General features: G+C 39.6%; 1 protein-coding gene across 7 annotated transcripts in view; it reads right to left on the bottom strand.

The window, feature by feature from the left end:
- Positions 1–235: 235 nt before the first annotated feature.
- ZNF236 (zinc finger protein 236) overlaps positions 236–18,739 on the bottom strand; it is a 107,282-nt gene continuing 88,778 nt past the window's right edge. For 4 of the 7 annotated variants that reach the window (XM_084850028.1, XM_084850032.1, XM_084850029.1 and 1 more), the window contains exons 29-33: positions 16,082–16,213; positions 9,542–9,739; positions 7,981–8,110; positions 5,212–5,388; positions 237–3,939 (exon numbers count right to left, since the gene is read on the bottom strand). In XM_084850028.1, the coding sequence (XP_084706154.1) occupies positions 3,815–3,939; positions 5,212–5,388; positions 7,981–8,110; positions 9,542–9,739; positions 16,082–16,213 (762 nt within the window). In that variant the 3' untranslated portion in view covers positions 237–3,814. Of the gene's footprint in view, positions 3,940–5,211; positions 5,389–7,980; positions 8,111–9,541; positions 9,740–13,073; positions 13,132–16,081; positions 16,214–18,739 lie in introns of all 7 variants that reach the window. The other 3 variants (XR_014790193.1, XM_084850034.1, XM_084850033.1) reach the window with 3 other exon arrangements.

Below are 18,739 nucleotides of genomic sequence, written 5' to 3'. Positions count from 1 at the left end.
AGATGATCTACTGGGTACTGGGTTTGGAGTGTTTTAGAGGAACCATGGTTACATTGATATTTACCTGTTCTGACTTCATTCCCTTGTTGAAGGATGGAGGAAAAGGAAGTATGTGGTGGCCCTCTGGATTTAGGAAGATCTGCTGCAGCCTTTGGAGGTGGAATTAGCTCCTGGTTAGATTGTTGCACACTTATTGTGCAAACTGCATTGGAGATAAGAGGGAAGTAATCATTATGGAAGAGCCTAGAGGATTGGGATTGCGCTGGGGAGAGTCCTCCAGTGATCTTCTTTCTCTGGAGAGGTTATCTTTTTTACTATGGTGAAAAGCACCGGAGAATCTGAGAGATTCCATGTTTGCAGGTATGATGGGTTGGAAATTGTGAACCCCCTTAGGTTTATTGGGAGGGGATTATTGCCTTAAAGCAGAGCATAGGAGTCAGAAGATTCCTCACTATACTTCTGAGAAGAATGGTGTGTGGACTGAGATCACTTGGATTTCAAATGCCTTGGCAGATTCTTGGACCTCTTTTTTTCACTTGAGAGTGGGATACAGAGGAAGATAAAAGAGGAGGAAGAGAGTCTGCACTGTTTATGGGAGCACCTTCTTTCTCTTCCTTTGTGTAGTTGTGCAGCAAGCATTCATTAAGGCTTTCTTTCTTAATCCTTTAAATGAACTGCTCATACAAGCTAGGAACTGAGACTCGGCCAGATAGGGACGCTGTATCAGATCTTATCTCGTTAAACTGCACAGCTGAGTTTAAAACAAAGTTGGACTTACTGGGTGAGTCCCTCTCTGTTGCCATACAAGAACTTGTGAGATTTTTATTGCCATCTGGTGGTGTGTGGAGGTAATGCTTTTGACTTACTATTGTGGGTCCACTGTTCTGCAGTGCTTTGGACTAAGGGTGGTTGGTGCCCAATAATTCTGAAGTGAGGGGTAGCCACTCAAGGGTCCATTCCGTCTGAATGCATGGAGGGCAGAACAGGGCCCAGGTTCTGCAGTGGGTCCCTCTACAAGCTGCTGGGTCTGATCAGTGGCTACCGTCCCTGAGTTAGGTAGGGATGCCACTTTCCACTTTTTGCAGCAATTCCCTGAATTGCTGGACTTCCAGCTCCCTGAAGTCTCGAGGGCTGGCACCTGGCACAGACAGGCCTTACAGGCTTTGTTGTTTCTTTGCCAGGCTTCACCACTGGGTATTTCTTTGCCACTGCAGAGCCGAGAGTGGGAAAAACAAATGTGAAGAGGAAAAAAAAAGGATTTTTTTTTAAAGGAGGATGAGGCTCAAAGGGCGGGGGGAGCTCAGTAAAGAAAAAAATGGGTATAGCCAGAAGAGGGAGGACAGCTCCAGAAATAAAATGTTTAATAGAAATGTTTTCTGTGCAGGGAGAGATTTGTGTCTGCTCTTGAGCGAATGAATTGGTGAACAGCTTCATCTGGAGTGCAAAGTAGGAAAAAAAGCCTACTAATATGATGCCCGTTTCTTGAGCCTGATCGGAAGAGAAAGTCCATCCTCTATACCCTCCCACACCAATAGACAAAATAAATATATCTATGTACTATGCTTGTGTTGCAGAAACTCTCTAGTTCCCAGGAACCCTACAGGGTTCTGCAGATTGCTCTGTGCAGTCTCAGAATTCCTTTTTGGTACTGCAAAGAGGCCATGGAGAAGAACATGAGATAATTCCAAACCATCACATAAAAGCATGTGGTAAATAAAATAAATAAATATTTCAGTTCACCTTCTTGTGCAGAAATAACTTTAGATGGCTTGAGTTCAAAGCCTTTTGTGAGAATATTGTAAATCTAAACATGAACACCATATTTTACATTATTCCACTTTACACAGATGACAATTACACCGTTTCTTCCACTGAAAAAGGATCAGGATACCATTTGGCACAAAGTGATTTGTAAAGGGATCAATACCATTACTGAAACCTACACAGAACTCCTTTAAAAAAATTCTTTATCATTTTATGGGCTGAGTGGGCATGGATGGTTGCAATAACTGGTGTGTCATAGGGTAACTGGTGAAATGCACTGTAGTCACTGAAAGTTGTATCATAATAGCTTTGTTAGTCTTTATGGTGCGACAAAGACTGTTGTTTTTGCTGCAACAGACTAACACAGCTACCTCTCTGGAAATAGTGCAAGCTAGGATGATAAGGTGGCATTGGTGCAGCTGAGCCATCTGCAGTCTACAGAATCAAGACCAGTAGTCCCTTGAAACAGTTCAGCCACAGTACTTAAGAATTTCCCCCCATCAAACAATATAAATGTCCATTTAAAACTTGCAAAAAAGAACAACATATCAGACACAAAACCGAGTTTGGAAAAAATTAATATTATTTAATGTATGTCTGACTTAAATATTTCCACATAACAAAGGTGTTATTTTCAAGTCACCACCTATATCACTTATATACATATGTCCAGAGGTAACAAAAGAATTATGAGATGTCCTATCAAAAGCAGTGATTCTTCCCCTTCAGGAAATAGAAAGTACTATAATACACAAAATATAAATTATATGTACAGATAGCTTCTTTCTGGAACTGAGGGCAAATAAAAAGCAATTATTTTTCAGAAAGGTATAACATGTCTACATTACAATAAAATGAATCAATACTGATTTTGAAGAGTTCATCTAAAGTTGAAAACTTTATGAACACTTCTTGTAACTGGGATTATTATTTACAAAATATACTCATCAGCCACACAGAGGCTTAAATATCTGTATATATACATACACACATATATATAACATATAAAGAAATTTTAAAAATCAAAGTAAAATTAAGCAAGATCTTTCTGTCTTTGGAATGTCTAAAACAGAACATATGCTTTATTCCAGTGTGAGGTTTTTTATATGACAATACCTTTTCTGAGTAAATGGGACTTTTCAGAGCAATACTGAAAAGCCTAGGTAGTTTTTAAAATGTTTTAAAAGCTCTTAGAATGAATGGCAACAAGAAAATAAGGTTTTTATTCATGTGGAGCTGTCAGGGAGACCAGCCTTTGTTAACCGATGCAACACATGCTGCAGTTCACTTGGTTTGGTCCAGACGATGTACAGCTTTCTATGTTCTAACATCTTTAATATATGGCTTATGTTTTTCATGGTTATCTAGCTAAAGTTTCTTAGCTGTAAGACCTACACAGAGAAAAATATGAATTTGTTGTTCAATTCAAGGAGCCTCTGTTGTTGTTAGCTGGTTTTTCTTTGAATTATTATTGCTGAATTTGAAACTGAATATGTACTATTGAGAAATAGTAACAGATAACAGTCGTTAAATAAAATGAATATGTTCTCTCAATTTCTGACATATCAGCAACACCAATTAATGGAGTAAAATAGTACCAGACGTTGTCTGAATTGTAACGTTCATTCTCTACTGCATCTATCTAATTTTGAGATGAGTTCCCTACCAATTAATTTTAAACAGTCAAGGCATGCTCATGATTGCCAGAACTTCCATATGGCCTATCTTTCAATCACCCTTCACTGATACAACATCTGGGTGTGTGTGTGTGTTTGTTATTTAAGTGAATATACTTACGGTGGAATCAAAATATGAACAAGTTCCATGTACCTGAGATCACTGATTGTAGACAACATAGCAAAGTTTATCTGGTGTTTCTCCAATATTCTACAAGCTTACAAAAGACAATAATTTTTTAGATGTTTTTGTAATATTTAAAAAGCCGTATTATCTTATTTTCCATATGTTAAATTTTAATAGTAAAAATCCACAGATGACTATTAAAAAAAATCTAGTCCTGAAAGCATTCCAAGCTTTCACCTAGTAGTCATCAAAAAATATTGGTTATACTCTGCCATTCATTTGAAGATTCTTGAACAACCTCTTCCAAGTTCAGAGCACGATTAATGTCTTCGCCTTCTTGTCCTTGATGACTGGTGGATTCTTGTACCGTGCCTACCATAATATGCAAGAGAAATAACACTAAGAGGTATAGCACAAGATATATTGCAAATGCAGATGAGTTAAATACTTTATTTTACTAAATACAAAATACAAAATGCGCAGTAAGAAATCGATTTTTTTTTCTAGAAAAGGAAAGTGCATCCATTTTATGTAGTATGTACCCACCTTATTCACTCTGAACCTCTTGAAGGTAAGGGAGATTCATATCTACATAAGTGCTCTAAAAAGTAACTGAATTTTGAGAATAAAACTATCATTTATAGAACAAGCTAAAATATTATTTACAAAACACTTCTGTTTTTCCAACTCAATTAGTTAATGCATATTCATTCAATTACTGTATTTATACATTATATAGTCCTGAGAAACTGCACAGTGATAGGGATCAAGGAAAATATCACTACTGTACTCAGAGGGGAAAAGGATTGGACATTTTCCTTGCTTTGATATGATTCCTACATGCATCCAGGAAAAACTGGTTGCTTTTCTACTAGCAGGCCTCTGCAAACAGAGGGTTTGCAGTTTTAGAAGGAAATGTCTGAGACAAAAAAAAACCCTACGGTCCATTTCCAATGAATGATATAAGTAAGGTTATTTTGCATTGTAGTAGGTTCATAAAAATGTGAAATCTGTATCAATTAAATGCCAGTATGGATTCTAGAACAGAAAATGGCCTTCTTGTTCATTTTCAGCATTTATAAATGTCAAAAACTATGAAAGCCAAAATCAGGTGAACAGTATTCTTCAGCTTAAATATCATAGAAATAGGCCATGTATCAGTGATGTATGATTTGTCTGAAAATAGCAACACTTCATTTTTCAATGCTGCTGTTTTGGCAACTAACCATAGGGATTCTCACAGTACCCCTCCCTAGTCATGGGACAGAAAAGCTTATGATGTATACCCAAATGCTTTCTCAGCTCAGAAGCAGGACTGTAGTAGTAGTTCTGATTAACGCATCAACTGAAGAATTAGAGACCATGGTATAACTCTGCAGAGTATGATGAAGAGAAAAGTTCCTATGCAGTACAAATAGGAACACGTCAAAACACATATGCCCTGGAATACATTACATACTTTTGAATATGTAGAGCTGGAGAGCTGGGGCTGAAAATGAAAATGTGGAAAACCAAATACTTCCAGTGCTCAATGCAATCCAAGAAAATGAGAAATGTTGAGCCTTGTGAGTACTGTGTCACAAACTACAGAGCTGGTCTAAGCTCCAAAAGGCCTAAAATATTTTGTGTACAACTTACACATACCAGAATATCCATGAGCTCGCTTCATATGAAGCTTCATATTGCTTTTCTGGGTAAAGCCCATCGCACAATAATCACATTTGTATGGTCTTTCTCCTGTGTGTTTTTTCATATGAACTTGCAGTGCACTCTTCTGGTTAAAAGCTTTCTCACACAGTGTACACTGAAATGGTCGTTCCCCTATAATAAATAAGGAACATTAGAAGAGTTATTGCAAAGTGAAGCAGACTGGAGCAAACAACCAAAACCTGAAGCTTCACATATATACTAACATGACCTAAACTGGCTCTTTAGCCAGTGAGCACTCAGGAAAGAGATCTTCCTTGCTCAAAGCAACCAGCTGGATGCTAACCTGTGAGCTATCCTTGTTAAGATATCTTCTAAACCACTCTAAAATATATGGTCTATGCTCATAGCACAAGATAGGAAGCAGACATTTAGTAAAGAAGCAGCACTGTCTCTAGGCAGCAACATCCAGTGAGGCTGTTAGCTAGTCAGGGGTTCTCAAACATTCGACCTTCAGAGCCCATTTGAAGACCTGAAAATTACTGAGGTCCACCAGTCATAAAACAACAGGGCAAGGGCAAAGCCAGTCATAAAATGGTGGCAGATGGAGGCAGAGTTTGGTATAATCAACTGGCAATTACTGATGCCTTTGAATATCTAATCCCTTTTAGGAAATTTCTAAATCCTTTGCCGCAGTGATTTTCTTTTGGCAGGGAGTCCCATAATTCAGTTTTCCTCTTAAGTACAGACATTGGCTCTGGAGGTATCATGAGCTCTCCATTTTTAGGAAGGATTTGCTAATCTGGAGGCTCAAAGTGGAGAACACTTTTTATTTTATATTTTTCTCTCCTCGCTACCCATACTTCTCAAAAGTATTTTTACTCATCTCCTGCCATTTCTTCTCCCCTCCTTTGTTCACACTTAACTTATATCCCTTTCAAAAAACCTGCCAGTTTCTTTCATCCCTCCCTCTTGCTGCTTTCTCCTAGAACACCTTCCCTTACTTATCCCCTTCTTTTCAATTATCATCATCATCAACAACAACCTTTTATCTCTTTCTAATTTCCTTCAAACACAAACACAAAGAGGATCTTGTTTTCAGTGCCACTGCTCAATGCCAGGTTGCTCTTCTGAGACAGAGGAGGTGGCTGTTGCCATGGCCACAAAGTGCAGCAGCAGCCCCAGGTGCGTCTCCTTTATTCCTCCCTCAGTCCATCTGTCCTTTCAACCTCCCTTATTCACATTCTTTCTCCTCCCCCCCTCACCCTCATCTGAAAGCACTTTACCTTTCGTCCATTGCCTTTCTCTACTTTCCTCCCTTTCAACTTTGCACGCTACAGATTTGTTCTCTAACTCCTGTCCCTATGTGTGCCTATGCACTATATATGCAGGGAACTGCTGCTGGTGTCAGTCCCACCGAAAGGCTGTGGGACAGGCAAGTGAGGAGCACAGCGTAGCCCACCTGAACGTGGACTGAGGCCCACTGGTGTCCAGCCCACTGTCTGGGAAACAATGAACTAGGAGAAACTGCTAGAAGCCGCTGTGCGGAATTCTCATCACCCTATCTCATAAAGGATGCCAAAGTTGGAAAAGGCACAGAACAAGGCAGCTAAAATGATCAAAGACTTGCAATACTTTTTCCTACAAGAAAAGGCTAAAGTGTTTGGAGCATTGTAGTTTAGGAAAAAAGACAACTAAGGTGGGAAATGATGGAGGTATATAGAATTATGAACTGTTTGGAAAGAATAGAGAGAAAAAGAAATTCCTCTCTTGTAATACCACAGCTTGAAGTACCCCAAACAAATCGATCAGAAGTAGGTTCAAAGCAGACAAAAGGATTTCTTCACATAACAAGAAATACAATGCTACAAAATGTAGTACCTTAGATGTAGTCGCTATTAAAGCTTAGATGGCTTTGAAGAGGGATAAGACAAACTGATGGAGGCTACATCAACAACTATAAGCTTTGATTCTTAAATGGAGTCTACTTTCACAGAAGCAGTATATTTCTGAACACCAGATGCTGGATACTAACAAAAGGGAAGGGCATCATCTTTATGAGCTCCCAGAAGCACTGGGCTAACCACTGTTGAAAACAGACTACTGTACTAGGTGAAACTTAGCCTGATCCAGCAAAGCAAATCTCATGCTTTTTTTAGAAGGTTCTGAATGGATAAATTCATCTGTAAGATTCAAGGAATGCTATGAAGTACAGACTGAAAAGCATATCTTTGTCAGACCATGATCATGGAGAAAACGGAAAGTAGTGGTTTTTTCTCTTCTTGATTCCAGTAGTATATCTGTATACTGTACAGTATACTCTTCACTCACTCATAGTGAATATAAAAACTGTTAGTGTATTTCTACACCCTTCAGATACATGATATTTTGTACTTGTATAGTCCAAGATAACCTCATTACATCTGACATGTCAGATACAAGCTCAACTCTCTCTATTCATTGGACCATACTGAGTACTGGGTGTCTGAAAATTATCTATCAAAAAATAAATAGACATTTAAGCATTGGCAGAAAAGCCTAATGAATCAACCCATGACTGAAGCCTGAATTTCACAAATCTGTATTCTCTAGTTTCCACACCGACTACACCATACAGCCTTGTCAGGTATACAATCGTGATCATGTATGAAAGTGGTCTCCCATATCTACTTTTCCAGGTGACAATTTAAGTCCTACATAATTTGCTTAACAATTTGTATTCCATTAGCAGCTTACAGCTAGCCACTTGTACTGCTAATTTGTTACCTGTATGAATGCGGCTGTGTCTTTCCAGCTGACTTGGCTTAGCAAAGGCTTTTTCACAAGTATCACATTTAAATACTCTTGGCTTTTGGGAACTTAATGACGGTCCAGCCTGATGCGTCTGCATATGCTCCTAATCAAAACACACAATAAATATTTTGCACATTTGTTTTTATACATGAAATGTATGTTAGGCTAAGAATATGGTTACCTCACATATCTAGATTGTGAAATCTATAAAGTATGAGGCCACCAATGGCCAAATTCAGTCTATTTTAGAAAGGATGGAAATAACATAAAAGGGCAAGGTCTTCTTGTATTAAAAATAAAACATTTCAAAAAATAGAAAGCACAACCATTTACAACTTCCCTTTTTCAGTAGAAACAACACTAAAAATGAAAAGCACCATATTTGACCAAATTCTAGACATGACAGGGAAAGAAGCCCACACCTGCAGACAATTTTGGTGGAGCTACAATGGCTCAGTTCAGATATAACAGTTTTCTATTATCACTGAACCAAGTCTATGAATCAGAATGAAGGCTTATTTCTCCTTCTACACCTAGAGAATTAAAAACTAAAACAGGGTTGGGGAACTTGTAGCTCTCCAGATGTTTTTGAACTGTAACCCCCATCATCCATCACCTTTCACAAGGCTGGGTAAGGCTGATGGGAATTGGAGTCCAACAATCTCTAGAGGGCCACTGGTTCCCCAGCCCTGTACTAAAATAACTGAAATACGGCAATTGCCTTCTGTGTATTATTTAAATTACTATTCTGGTTGCTGGTTGAGAGTGCCACTAAAGGTGACTCATAATAAAATACAGTAAAACATATGCAATGCTAAACAGAACAACTGCAATAAAGAAACAAGCACAATCAGCATCACTAAAATGGTTAGATAGTACAAGTCTTTCTAAAAAGGAAGGTCCTCTGGTCAGCCTCTTAAACATGGGAGGTGGAAGCAGCCAGTTGGTCATCTTTGGATAAGACGACTAAGGACAATTGGAAGGTTGCACTTCCTCCTTCCAGGAAGAACATCATAGCAAGGGGAATGCCTGCCTGCCAATTAGGAGCGGCTGCGGAAATATTACTAGCTTGCTAGAACACTCTTCAACTGCCAGTCATCCTAGGACAGCAACACTTACGAAAAGCACACCATGGCCCTATTTATCAGCCAGAAAAAAGCAGTTTGAGCAAAGTTCAGATATAAAAAATTGAAGAATGGAGGACTGCTAATGTATTAGGGTTACTCCAGATCAGGAAATCTGGAACCCCAATATCCAGGAGGAAATTCGAATGAGTATAATTTTGGAGGTATCCCTATTCATTATTAAATGACAGCCTTTTATAACTCATCTTTTAAAACTTATTAAATGTTCACAATAGGAGCAGGATTTATTTTCAACAAATATCCATGCAGTAGAAGCAGATCATCCCTGCAAAAATGAATAAAGATGCCCTTTTCACAGGATTTAAACAAACAGGACCTCTTTGTCTAGCTAGACCTTTCTGAGACCTCTTTCATTTTCATTATAACAGTTTGCTAATTTTATCTCTTACCTTAAGGTGTGTTGCTCGTTTAAAAGCTTTATTGCAAATATGACAAACATGGATTCTTTCCTTTCCATGAACTTCTTTACTGTGCTGCATGAGCATGGCAGCTGAAGAAAATGTTTGACTACATTCAAAACACTGGTGTACACGGGGCTCTTTTTCAGCTTGAATGCCTTTAGACAGAGTTGGGGAAACCTCACTCACCTACAACAGTTACATAAATATACACACAAATGATTGTAGGAAGCAAGCTCACCTAAAACTCATGAGATTGTTTAACTAGTACTCTTTTCAGGTGTGATGTAATCATGCTTTGAAGAACACATATTTACTGAATGAGTATTGAGATATGCCATGCAACATTTAGTCCAACTCTTCAGTAAAATAAAGGAATTGAATATGGGGTAATCTAATCTTTTTAACACCTGTTTCCCCACCCACCCCTTTTAATTTACAAACCATCTTCACATTTTAGAAAAATAACCTGATAAGAGATTAAGAATGCACAATATATTTTCATTCAGGTTTACAGAGTAAAGGAATTCACTGTGAATTTCTGCTCTAGTAAGTGGCAGGAGGTTATTCTGCTCTTAGGATGCCCCACCCCCACCAGATAGACCAGCAAGGCAGAGCCAGTTTGTCAATCATCATGGGAGAATGTTTCTCCCATTCCCCAGATATGATATGCAACTTAAATACACTGAAAAATACAAACCAAGAGCACAGGAAAAAAGAACCAAATGGCCATCCCAGAGTCTCTGGTATGAAATCCATCTATGACTGTGTAGTGTTGTAGCAAGGGAAGGTCAGAATACCCTCCTGACACTGACTAGAAGAGGAATGCATAAGGTAAGGTATTCCTCCTCCTTCTGACAGATACAAGAATGTACTCTGTTCTTCTGAATGTACTATAACACTGGCATCCTTTGAGAGCTCTTCATTGCCAGCACCTTCAGTGGGACAATACTTTATGAAGTATCTTCCTTCCAAACGCTGGCTTTGCTGACACAAATATTTCGGTTGAAAGTGTATACAGTGAGGACAGCACCATTCTCCAGATTCCTTCAAGGAACATGTTTTAACAATATTCTTTAGGTAGCAATCCACTTACAGAATATGTTAAAACCCATATGGGAGGACTCTGCCTTGCTTGCTTGTAGTATACAAGATTGTGACCATCTGGAAAGACTTTCCTCTAGCATTTCTGTCCAGACAAGAACCATCTTTGAAGAGGACAAATAAGCTCACCATCCTTCTTAACCTCCTTATTCTTATCTAAATAGAACTAGAGAAGCATTCCTTAGGCAGTTACAGACTCCATCCCATTGCCTGGAAAGCACATGTGAAGAAGAATGGCAACACTGACTTTTAGGTCCCATGAGAAAGCATCTTCATCTCTGGAATTAATTAGTGGTCTATTCCAAGAACCACCATATCCCTACAGATAATGTAGATAGTGCAACTGACTGAGTGCACCTTAGACTGAAGCTATAGCCACCAAGAAAAGAGTCTTGCTAAGATTCCACAGAGGAACTGATGACAAAAATTCAACATTTAGACCACTTGGACCTTGTGAACTACACTGAGATTTCCAGTGGGGAGCCTAGTCATCACTGAGGAATTTAATTTGTCTACTCAGAAAGCTCCCTGACTCATTGAGACCACTGGTAAAGCAGCTTTCAAATACCTCCCATGAAATTGTGTAGACTCTTAACAGTGGAGTCTTGTCTGGGTCATCATGGAGCAAGGTATTTTTTGCAGAGCAGCCTAATGAAGCTAGCAGACACATTTTCATTTCCATGCAGTTAGCTGAAGCATCTCTGGGTGCATATGGATGACAGGTCTCGGGTGCAATGTCTGACAGACCTGGAAGCAACCGGGGTGCAGCACTGACAGTGCAATGTGATCCACAAATCTTCACTATCTGGGCCAATATTACGATGACTTTAACTACTGTGCATTAACTTTGTAAATAGGGGGAAGTGAAAAGGCATGCAGAAGTTTCTTCAGCTACTCTATAAACAGAAAGTCCATACCCTTCACTTTCTATTCTGGAACACAAAGAAAAAGTAACTGACCTTGGCATTCTCAAGTCAGTTTCTACTGCCTGTCCCAACTTGTGGCCATATCAGTGGACACATCCTTTTGTCTAATGCATAATCAGCCAGTCAACAGTTATACTGGCTATACAGCTAATGTTCTGTTTGTAACTTCCACCCATTCTATTATTTCGTAATCTCAGAGAGGAAGGACTGTGACTTTGTATTTCTGTTTCAATTTATACAAGTTTTGGGCAAAGCACTGTCCATATATATATTAGAAAATGCTATCCACTTAGCCTTGAGGAGGTACAAGGAGAGCCAGATACATTTCTCTTAACTTTAGCTAATTTCTGCTCCTTTCCTTCTTTCTTCATCCATATTTTTGAGTAATGCAGTGTAATAGTTAGGAATAAGAGCATTAACTATGATTTTGGAAGTATGCAGTTCAAATCTAAACTCAGACTCCATGACTTCAGGCAAATCACTATATTCAAAGCCTCAGCTCTCCACCTCAGCAAACTAGAGTTTCCTGTTATGAACACAAACAGCCTTTGGCTCATGTGCTTCCTCTTTGCTTTCCCCCATCCTCCATGAATGTAGAAATTAATTGCCAAATCCTGCAAACTATGGTATGTGAAAAATCTAGAATGGAATCTTCTAATCTTTTTCCATGAGCAGAGGAAGGCAAAGAGGGGAGCGCACAAACCTGAGGCTTCAGGCTACTAGTATCTGTAATGACAAATCATTGTTTTTTAGATCTGAATATAGATGCTTAAGAAAAGTCCTATATACATTCTCAGTATTATCATTATTATTTAGCTGTCGTTTTCTGGCAGTGGGTTCCCTATCCTTGAAAGCTTGTATCTCTGGATAGGAACATGTGACTGGGCAGTAAGCCCAGGAAGAAGACTCAGGCATAAGTATCTCTTACTTCATGACCAGTTCTAATACCCAAGGTCATGGAGATTCTATCCGCAATTTTGGGTTAGGATGTAAGAAGGCATAAAGCCATTCCACTGGTTTCTATGCATGATACCATCATGCCCAGGAAATGTCCTACAGCTATCACTTCTATCCTCATGCTGGGTATGAAACCTCCATTTGCTACTACTCTGTCAGTAACATCTTCTCCCTTCACATCTATGAAAACTCACACATAATGGGGAGGACGAGGAGAATTAGTGAGGGATCTGGGTGAGATTGCTTATAATGTGAAAAGGCTTGGTATAAAACCATCACCCAGTCTGTCTGCCTACCTGCTCTGAAGGCATAGCCATTCTGGAAGCTGGGATATTCCACCTCCCAGGATAATTACAATTGGGCCTGCCTTTCTGGTCCACTTGGGAGAACAGAATACTCTCCTGCCACTGTCCAGGAATCAGCCTGCCATACTCTGTCCAAATGACAAATTGTAAAACTAGATCAGAAGGATGAACTTTAAAAAGACAGATGCTTTCCAGATGTAAGGAAACCTTTGAATACAGAAATTTTCTTACCTGATAATTTTCCTAAGACTTATGTCTCCATCAATCCATCTTTCTGAGTACTCCCACTCTGTGAGCAAAGACCAGAGGCAATTCAAGCACTGTGGCTGAAAGCTCCAGGCTTAAACCCTATCAGTAACACTTTTTTACAGTATTTCCAAAGCCGTTAACATATTTAACCATAATGAATTCTTGGAATAGCACAGAAAAAAATGCTACATGTCATCAATTGCTTGAATGAAGTAAATCCAGATTGAAAGAGACATTAACCGCCAAAAAAAAATCATCAGGTAAGACTTTCCATTCTTTGTGTAGTTATCATTTATTTGTCACTGTGGAAGCAGGAAAAAAGCAATACCAGGCAAGAGAGCAGAGAGGAAGCTCTGAATAAATTACAGCTGAAAAGAAATTTGGGGAGAAAGTGAAACTGAGAAACAGGTCTAACTGATGAGTGCGGGAATTATTCACAGGTGAAGTTTAAAGGAGAATATGCAATTGAGGAAACAGAATTGTTAATGTGGTCAGATGGAACTGGCCACAAAACAAACAAGTCAAACTAAGAAGGAGAAATGAGAAGGGGGAAAACACAAGAATGTTTCCCGGAAAAGTGATGATGGCTAATGGAAGAATTGATGACAATGGCTAATGGAAGAATATTCTCTAATATGTGCTCTTTAGTATTTTATATAAATAGCAGTTCAATAAAAATTTTAATAAATAAAACATCTTTAAATTAATTAAATGTAGGAAACCAACAACAGAGGAGGCAGCGTGGCTGTTAGTTGTAAAACAATGCAAAAGAACAACTGAAAGAAGGCAGGGAAATTGCTGAGAAGCTAAATGAAGTGTTTGTACGACTCTTCACTACATAGATAGCCCACATTTGAACTATTGTTTCAGGCATTATATCTGGAAAACTATGTCAAACAGAGGTAGTAAATGACAAATACAAGAGTAACAATTAACAAGGATGTTCTTCAAATCAACCTCCTTAACAGGACTTGAAAATAACCCATATGGGAGGGGTGGGTGGGGGTAGTTTGGAAAAAATCAACTACAAATACAAACAGCCTGTGAAACTATGAATGGAAATGAGAAAATAAAAAGAGAGCCCCCTCCAATATACCACTTGAACTCAAAGATCATTAGGAAGAGCTGTAGCTCAGTGGTAGAGCACATGTTTTGCATGCAGGCGGTTTCCTGTTCAATCCTCACCGTCTCCAGGCAGGGCTGGAAAAACTCCTGCCTGAAACTCTCGTGAGCCACTGTCAGTCAGCGTTGATGATACTGGACTGGGTGGACCAATGGTTTGACTCAGTATAAGGCAGCTTCCTATGTTCCTAGCATCCAACTAAATTGCTTATCAAGACATTGGCTGTGTTCGGACAATTGAGACAGGGGAAGAAGCCATCGTGGCTTCTTCCCCCACCCCCGCGACTGCCGTTTGCATAATCCCCTGCTCTGCAGTGTGGGGTGGCGTGTTGTCCAAACCAGGCGTGTGGCATGGCTGCCTTTGTACTCACTCTAAAAGCCACGACGTGCAGTAGAGGTTGTAGGGTGGGTGGGAAGCCACCCGCGCGGCGCCGCGCAGCCAGTTCAGATGACATGCCAACCCATGCTGCATCACAGGGGGAGAAGCCACAAATGGCTCCTTTCCCCATCACAATAATCCGAACCCAGTCATTGACATGCTCAGGACAAAAAGGAAGTACTAGTTCCCACCACACATTGTTAAAATATAGACTACATTACCACTAACTGCTGATGGGCATTACCCTAGGCTCACAGGCAGGAAGAACTCACCCATTGTCTCATTTAAACTGAGACAATGGGTACAATGTTAGCACAACAGCATATCATCTGTCCAGGCTACAGATTGCTGTTTGCTGGAGGTCCACAAGTGGGCATGGCAGACCAGTTTAAATGAGACACCAGGCACAAACAGCACGGGTAAGTTCTTCTTGCTTGTCAGGCATCACATTAAATTGGGTTTAGATGGCTTTAAAAAACATTACACATATATCTGTATAGGTCAGCGACAGCTACTGATCAAACAAAACCTCCATGTTCAGAGGCAGTATATGGGAAACAAATAGCAAACAGATGGCTATCACCATCATTGCTCATCTTATGACCTTCACAGAGCCATCTGGTTAGACACTATTGGAGACAGAATGCTAGACAATCTGATCCAGTAAACCAATTCTTATTTTCAAATGACAATAACCGTAATAAATTGATTTTTCAAGCCTAGCCTGAAAGATATGGTTACAGAAAAAAAGATGGGGCACAGAAATAAAGGAAGTGAATTTCATGTTGGCAGGATAGGATAGGAATCAAGGCAAAGAGGAATTAAAAGGAATAATGCTATATAGCAGCTTTCCCCAACCTGTGCCCTCCAGATATTTTGGACTATAACACCCATAAGTGCCAGCCAGTATGACCAATGATCAGAGATTTTGGGAGTGGTAGTCCAAAACATCCAGAAGGTACCAGGTTGGGGAGGACTGCTATAGAGACATGGTACGCAAAGAACAGAAGGTATAACAGGAACAAGACATATGAATATAAGAGCAGTCAAATAAAAGAATCAGATTTTAACTTTAAATTGAAAAAAATCACATGGTCTAAGAAATAAGATATACATACAGTGCAATTCTATGCATGTCTACTTAGAAGTAAGTCCCACTGAGTTGAATCAGACGTATTCCCAGGTAAATAAACCTGACGATAAACCCCACTGAACTCAAAAGGACTTACTTCTGAGTAGATATGCATATGATTGCACTGTTAATCTCATTTAATAGGCAAAAACAACAAAGTAATATTGAAAAGAAAATACTATTTTTATATATGGTGCTGCCTCAAATGCTTCTTGGAAGTTATGCCTAAATTGATACTTTCCATAATAAATTACAATAATTACGATATGATAAACAGCAATATTTTCCCCCAACTACAGAACACAAAGTGACCATATTTTGTATCTTCATTCAAGGCAAGTTTATAAACATGTTTACCTGATATGCTAATTCATCATGGTTTGCAGGTATTGAATGTGGAGTATGACTCACTAGTATGACTTGTTGTGAGCTTGAACTGCTCTGTCCAGAGAGACTAGAATCTGTAAGTAAAGCAGGGAACTGCTGTCCCTGCCAAAACAAATTTCTTAATAAATTTCATTTACAGAAAAGTATAACGGCATATTCAGTCACAGACTTAGGTACCTGAAATTATTATTTATTATTTAAATTTCTATCCACAATGATGTCTAACATGGCTAAAACTAGATATGATAAAAAAATACATATTTGTGAATGTCTCAAGGTTTCAGAATTTTTTATTAAATTTGTTTAAAATAAAGTGTTTATCTATAATTCCCAAAATACATAACCTGAACCAATTCAGTTGAAGTTAGTAAATATATATTCCAGATAATCATTCCGATTGGGTTCACATGATCGACATGGTCATCGTGTCTTATTTAAGCCACGATGAGCCAAGGTGCCCATGGGCACCATCCTGAACATTCAAGCTGCAACTGTGGCTTGTTGTGTCATCCGAACCTGGCAGGGATGGGTTGTTTAACCCACGCAGAACCCACCCCAGCTGGGTTCAGATGACACAACATGCATTTGTGGCTTGAAGATTCAAAATGGTGCCACAACCCACCATGGTTTAAATAAGCCACAGTGGGCTGTTTGATTGTCCAAGCATTAATAACAAAATACTACCTTCAATGCATGTGGTGCTCCACAAAGTACAAGATGACATAGCCCTGCCCTTAGGAGATTACAGTCTAAAACTCAACACAGGGGAGATAGAGGAAGGGGATGGAAATGGAGGGAGAGGCTATACAAAGGAAGAATGTGTATCTTTCAACTGCACAAATCCAGGTTTGGTTACACTTAAGCAAGAGGGTGACATTTGTTTGATTTGCATTTTAATATGAACCAACCTAATTCACACTTCCTGAATGCAATTATCCTTCGGGTTTTGCCACCTTGAGTGCCATGTTTTGGTAGAAAGACAGGGTTCAAATCAAGAAAGAAAGAAAGAAAGAAAGAAAGAAAGAAAGAAAGAAAGAAAGAAAGAAAGAAAGAAAGAGTGCAATCCTGTGGGGATTGTCAGCCTCCTCCAAACTTGGAGGCGACTGACTATCCAATGCAGGGCGGGTGGAACGTGGAGAGGATCTTCTCCTCTGTGCTCTGGCTGCCCTGCATTTGCGGCTAGATGTCCGATGCTGGCTATCTAGCAGGCTGCCTCAGACAGGGGGAGTCGGATGGCGCATAGGAAATGTCATAAAGGTGCTTCCGCCATCCCCACCCCTTTCCCAGGAACGTCCCCTTTTCAGCTGCTCCACACTGCTCTTATGAGCGCAGAGCCAGGATGAACCATTCCACCTATGAGGCTGTGGGGAGTTGGTTTTCTGGGAACCGACCTCGGAGTGCTGGCTCCAAGCTCGATTCCCAAAAAATGAAAAATCCTATTGCTGTCTAGCGGCCATAGGATTGTGCCCTAAATAGATTAGCAGACATAGAGAACAAAAATCCAAATACCAGAGAAAGCCACTTGCAAAATATATGTATATTTGGGGGGGGGGGAATAGAAAATGAGTACAATTTTTTGTGCACACTTTTAAAAAATGGATATGGACAAAATGAACTTGTGCCTGAAAAAATAAGAATGTTATAGAAAGGAAGGCAGACATATTCACCAACCCCTGGTGAAAAAGTGAGTTTTTAAGGAAGCATTTGAAGGCAGTAAATGTGGGGCACTAAGAAGATGTTCTGGGAGGCATTTCCAGATATTTTAAATGTATAAACCAATATTCCATATCCATGGTTGTCAAAATCTCTCCTAAAGATGGTCACTAAACAAGAAATGTATTCCCTTCTTGGACACTTCTTAGGGTTTGCCTGGATTAAAGTAGAAAATATACTTTTAACAGGCTTTGGGTGAGATGTATGCCCAACTCCACATGCTGGCTGACCTCTTATTATCTATCTATCCCTCCATCCCTCCCTCCCTCCATCCATCCATTTTAAATGGGTTTTCAGATGCTTTTAAGAGTACAGCCTTTATCCACAGAATCTTTTTGGGCAGGTTCGCACAACCCACACTATGCCCAACAGATGACCATGCTGGCCATGGGTTGTTCTCTCATTCCTTCCCGCTCAGTCCTCTAGCTGGCTCCAGCATGTATCCCAGGGGACTTTGTGGCAAAACCCATCCTGTCTCCGCAACCCACAATAAAATTAGTCTCCCAGGTTCGGATGTAATGACAACCCCATCATGGGTGAAAATTACCCTAAAACCAACCATGTGTTCTCAGCGTGGCTCGTTCCCAAAAAATAAGCCAACCTGTGGAAAGCACTCCAGGTTTAATCACACAACAACCAACCACGATGGGTTGTCTTGTTGTACAAACCAGTCTTTGTCTGGTCACTCCCTGTCATTGGCAAAATTCCCCATTGACCCTTGTTTAGATTTATTTTGTCTTAGACCCGCCTTGCCTTCATATAGGATATCTTATCCCTAAAACATCTCCTACAGATACCTGTTAAGCCTGCAACATGCTTAAGCTAATGTTTTACCTGCTCTTATAGCAAGAACATGTTTGCTTATGTTTAATCTATATACACATTGCAAGTGTGTAAGTAAACAACGTAAAATGA

Source organism: Heloderma suspectum, chromosome 4 (assembly GCF_057233095.1).
Source record: "Heloderma suspectum isolate Gila_16-S chromosome 4, 16-S_ref, whole genome shotgun sequence".
NCBI classification, from domain to species: domain Eukaryota; kingdom Metazoa; phylum Chordata; class Lepidosauria; order Squamata; family Helodermatidae; genus Heloderma; species Heloderma suspectum.
The sequence above is the reverse complement of the archived record's forward strand: the minus strand, read 5'-3'. Positions and strand labels throughout refer to the sequence as shown.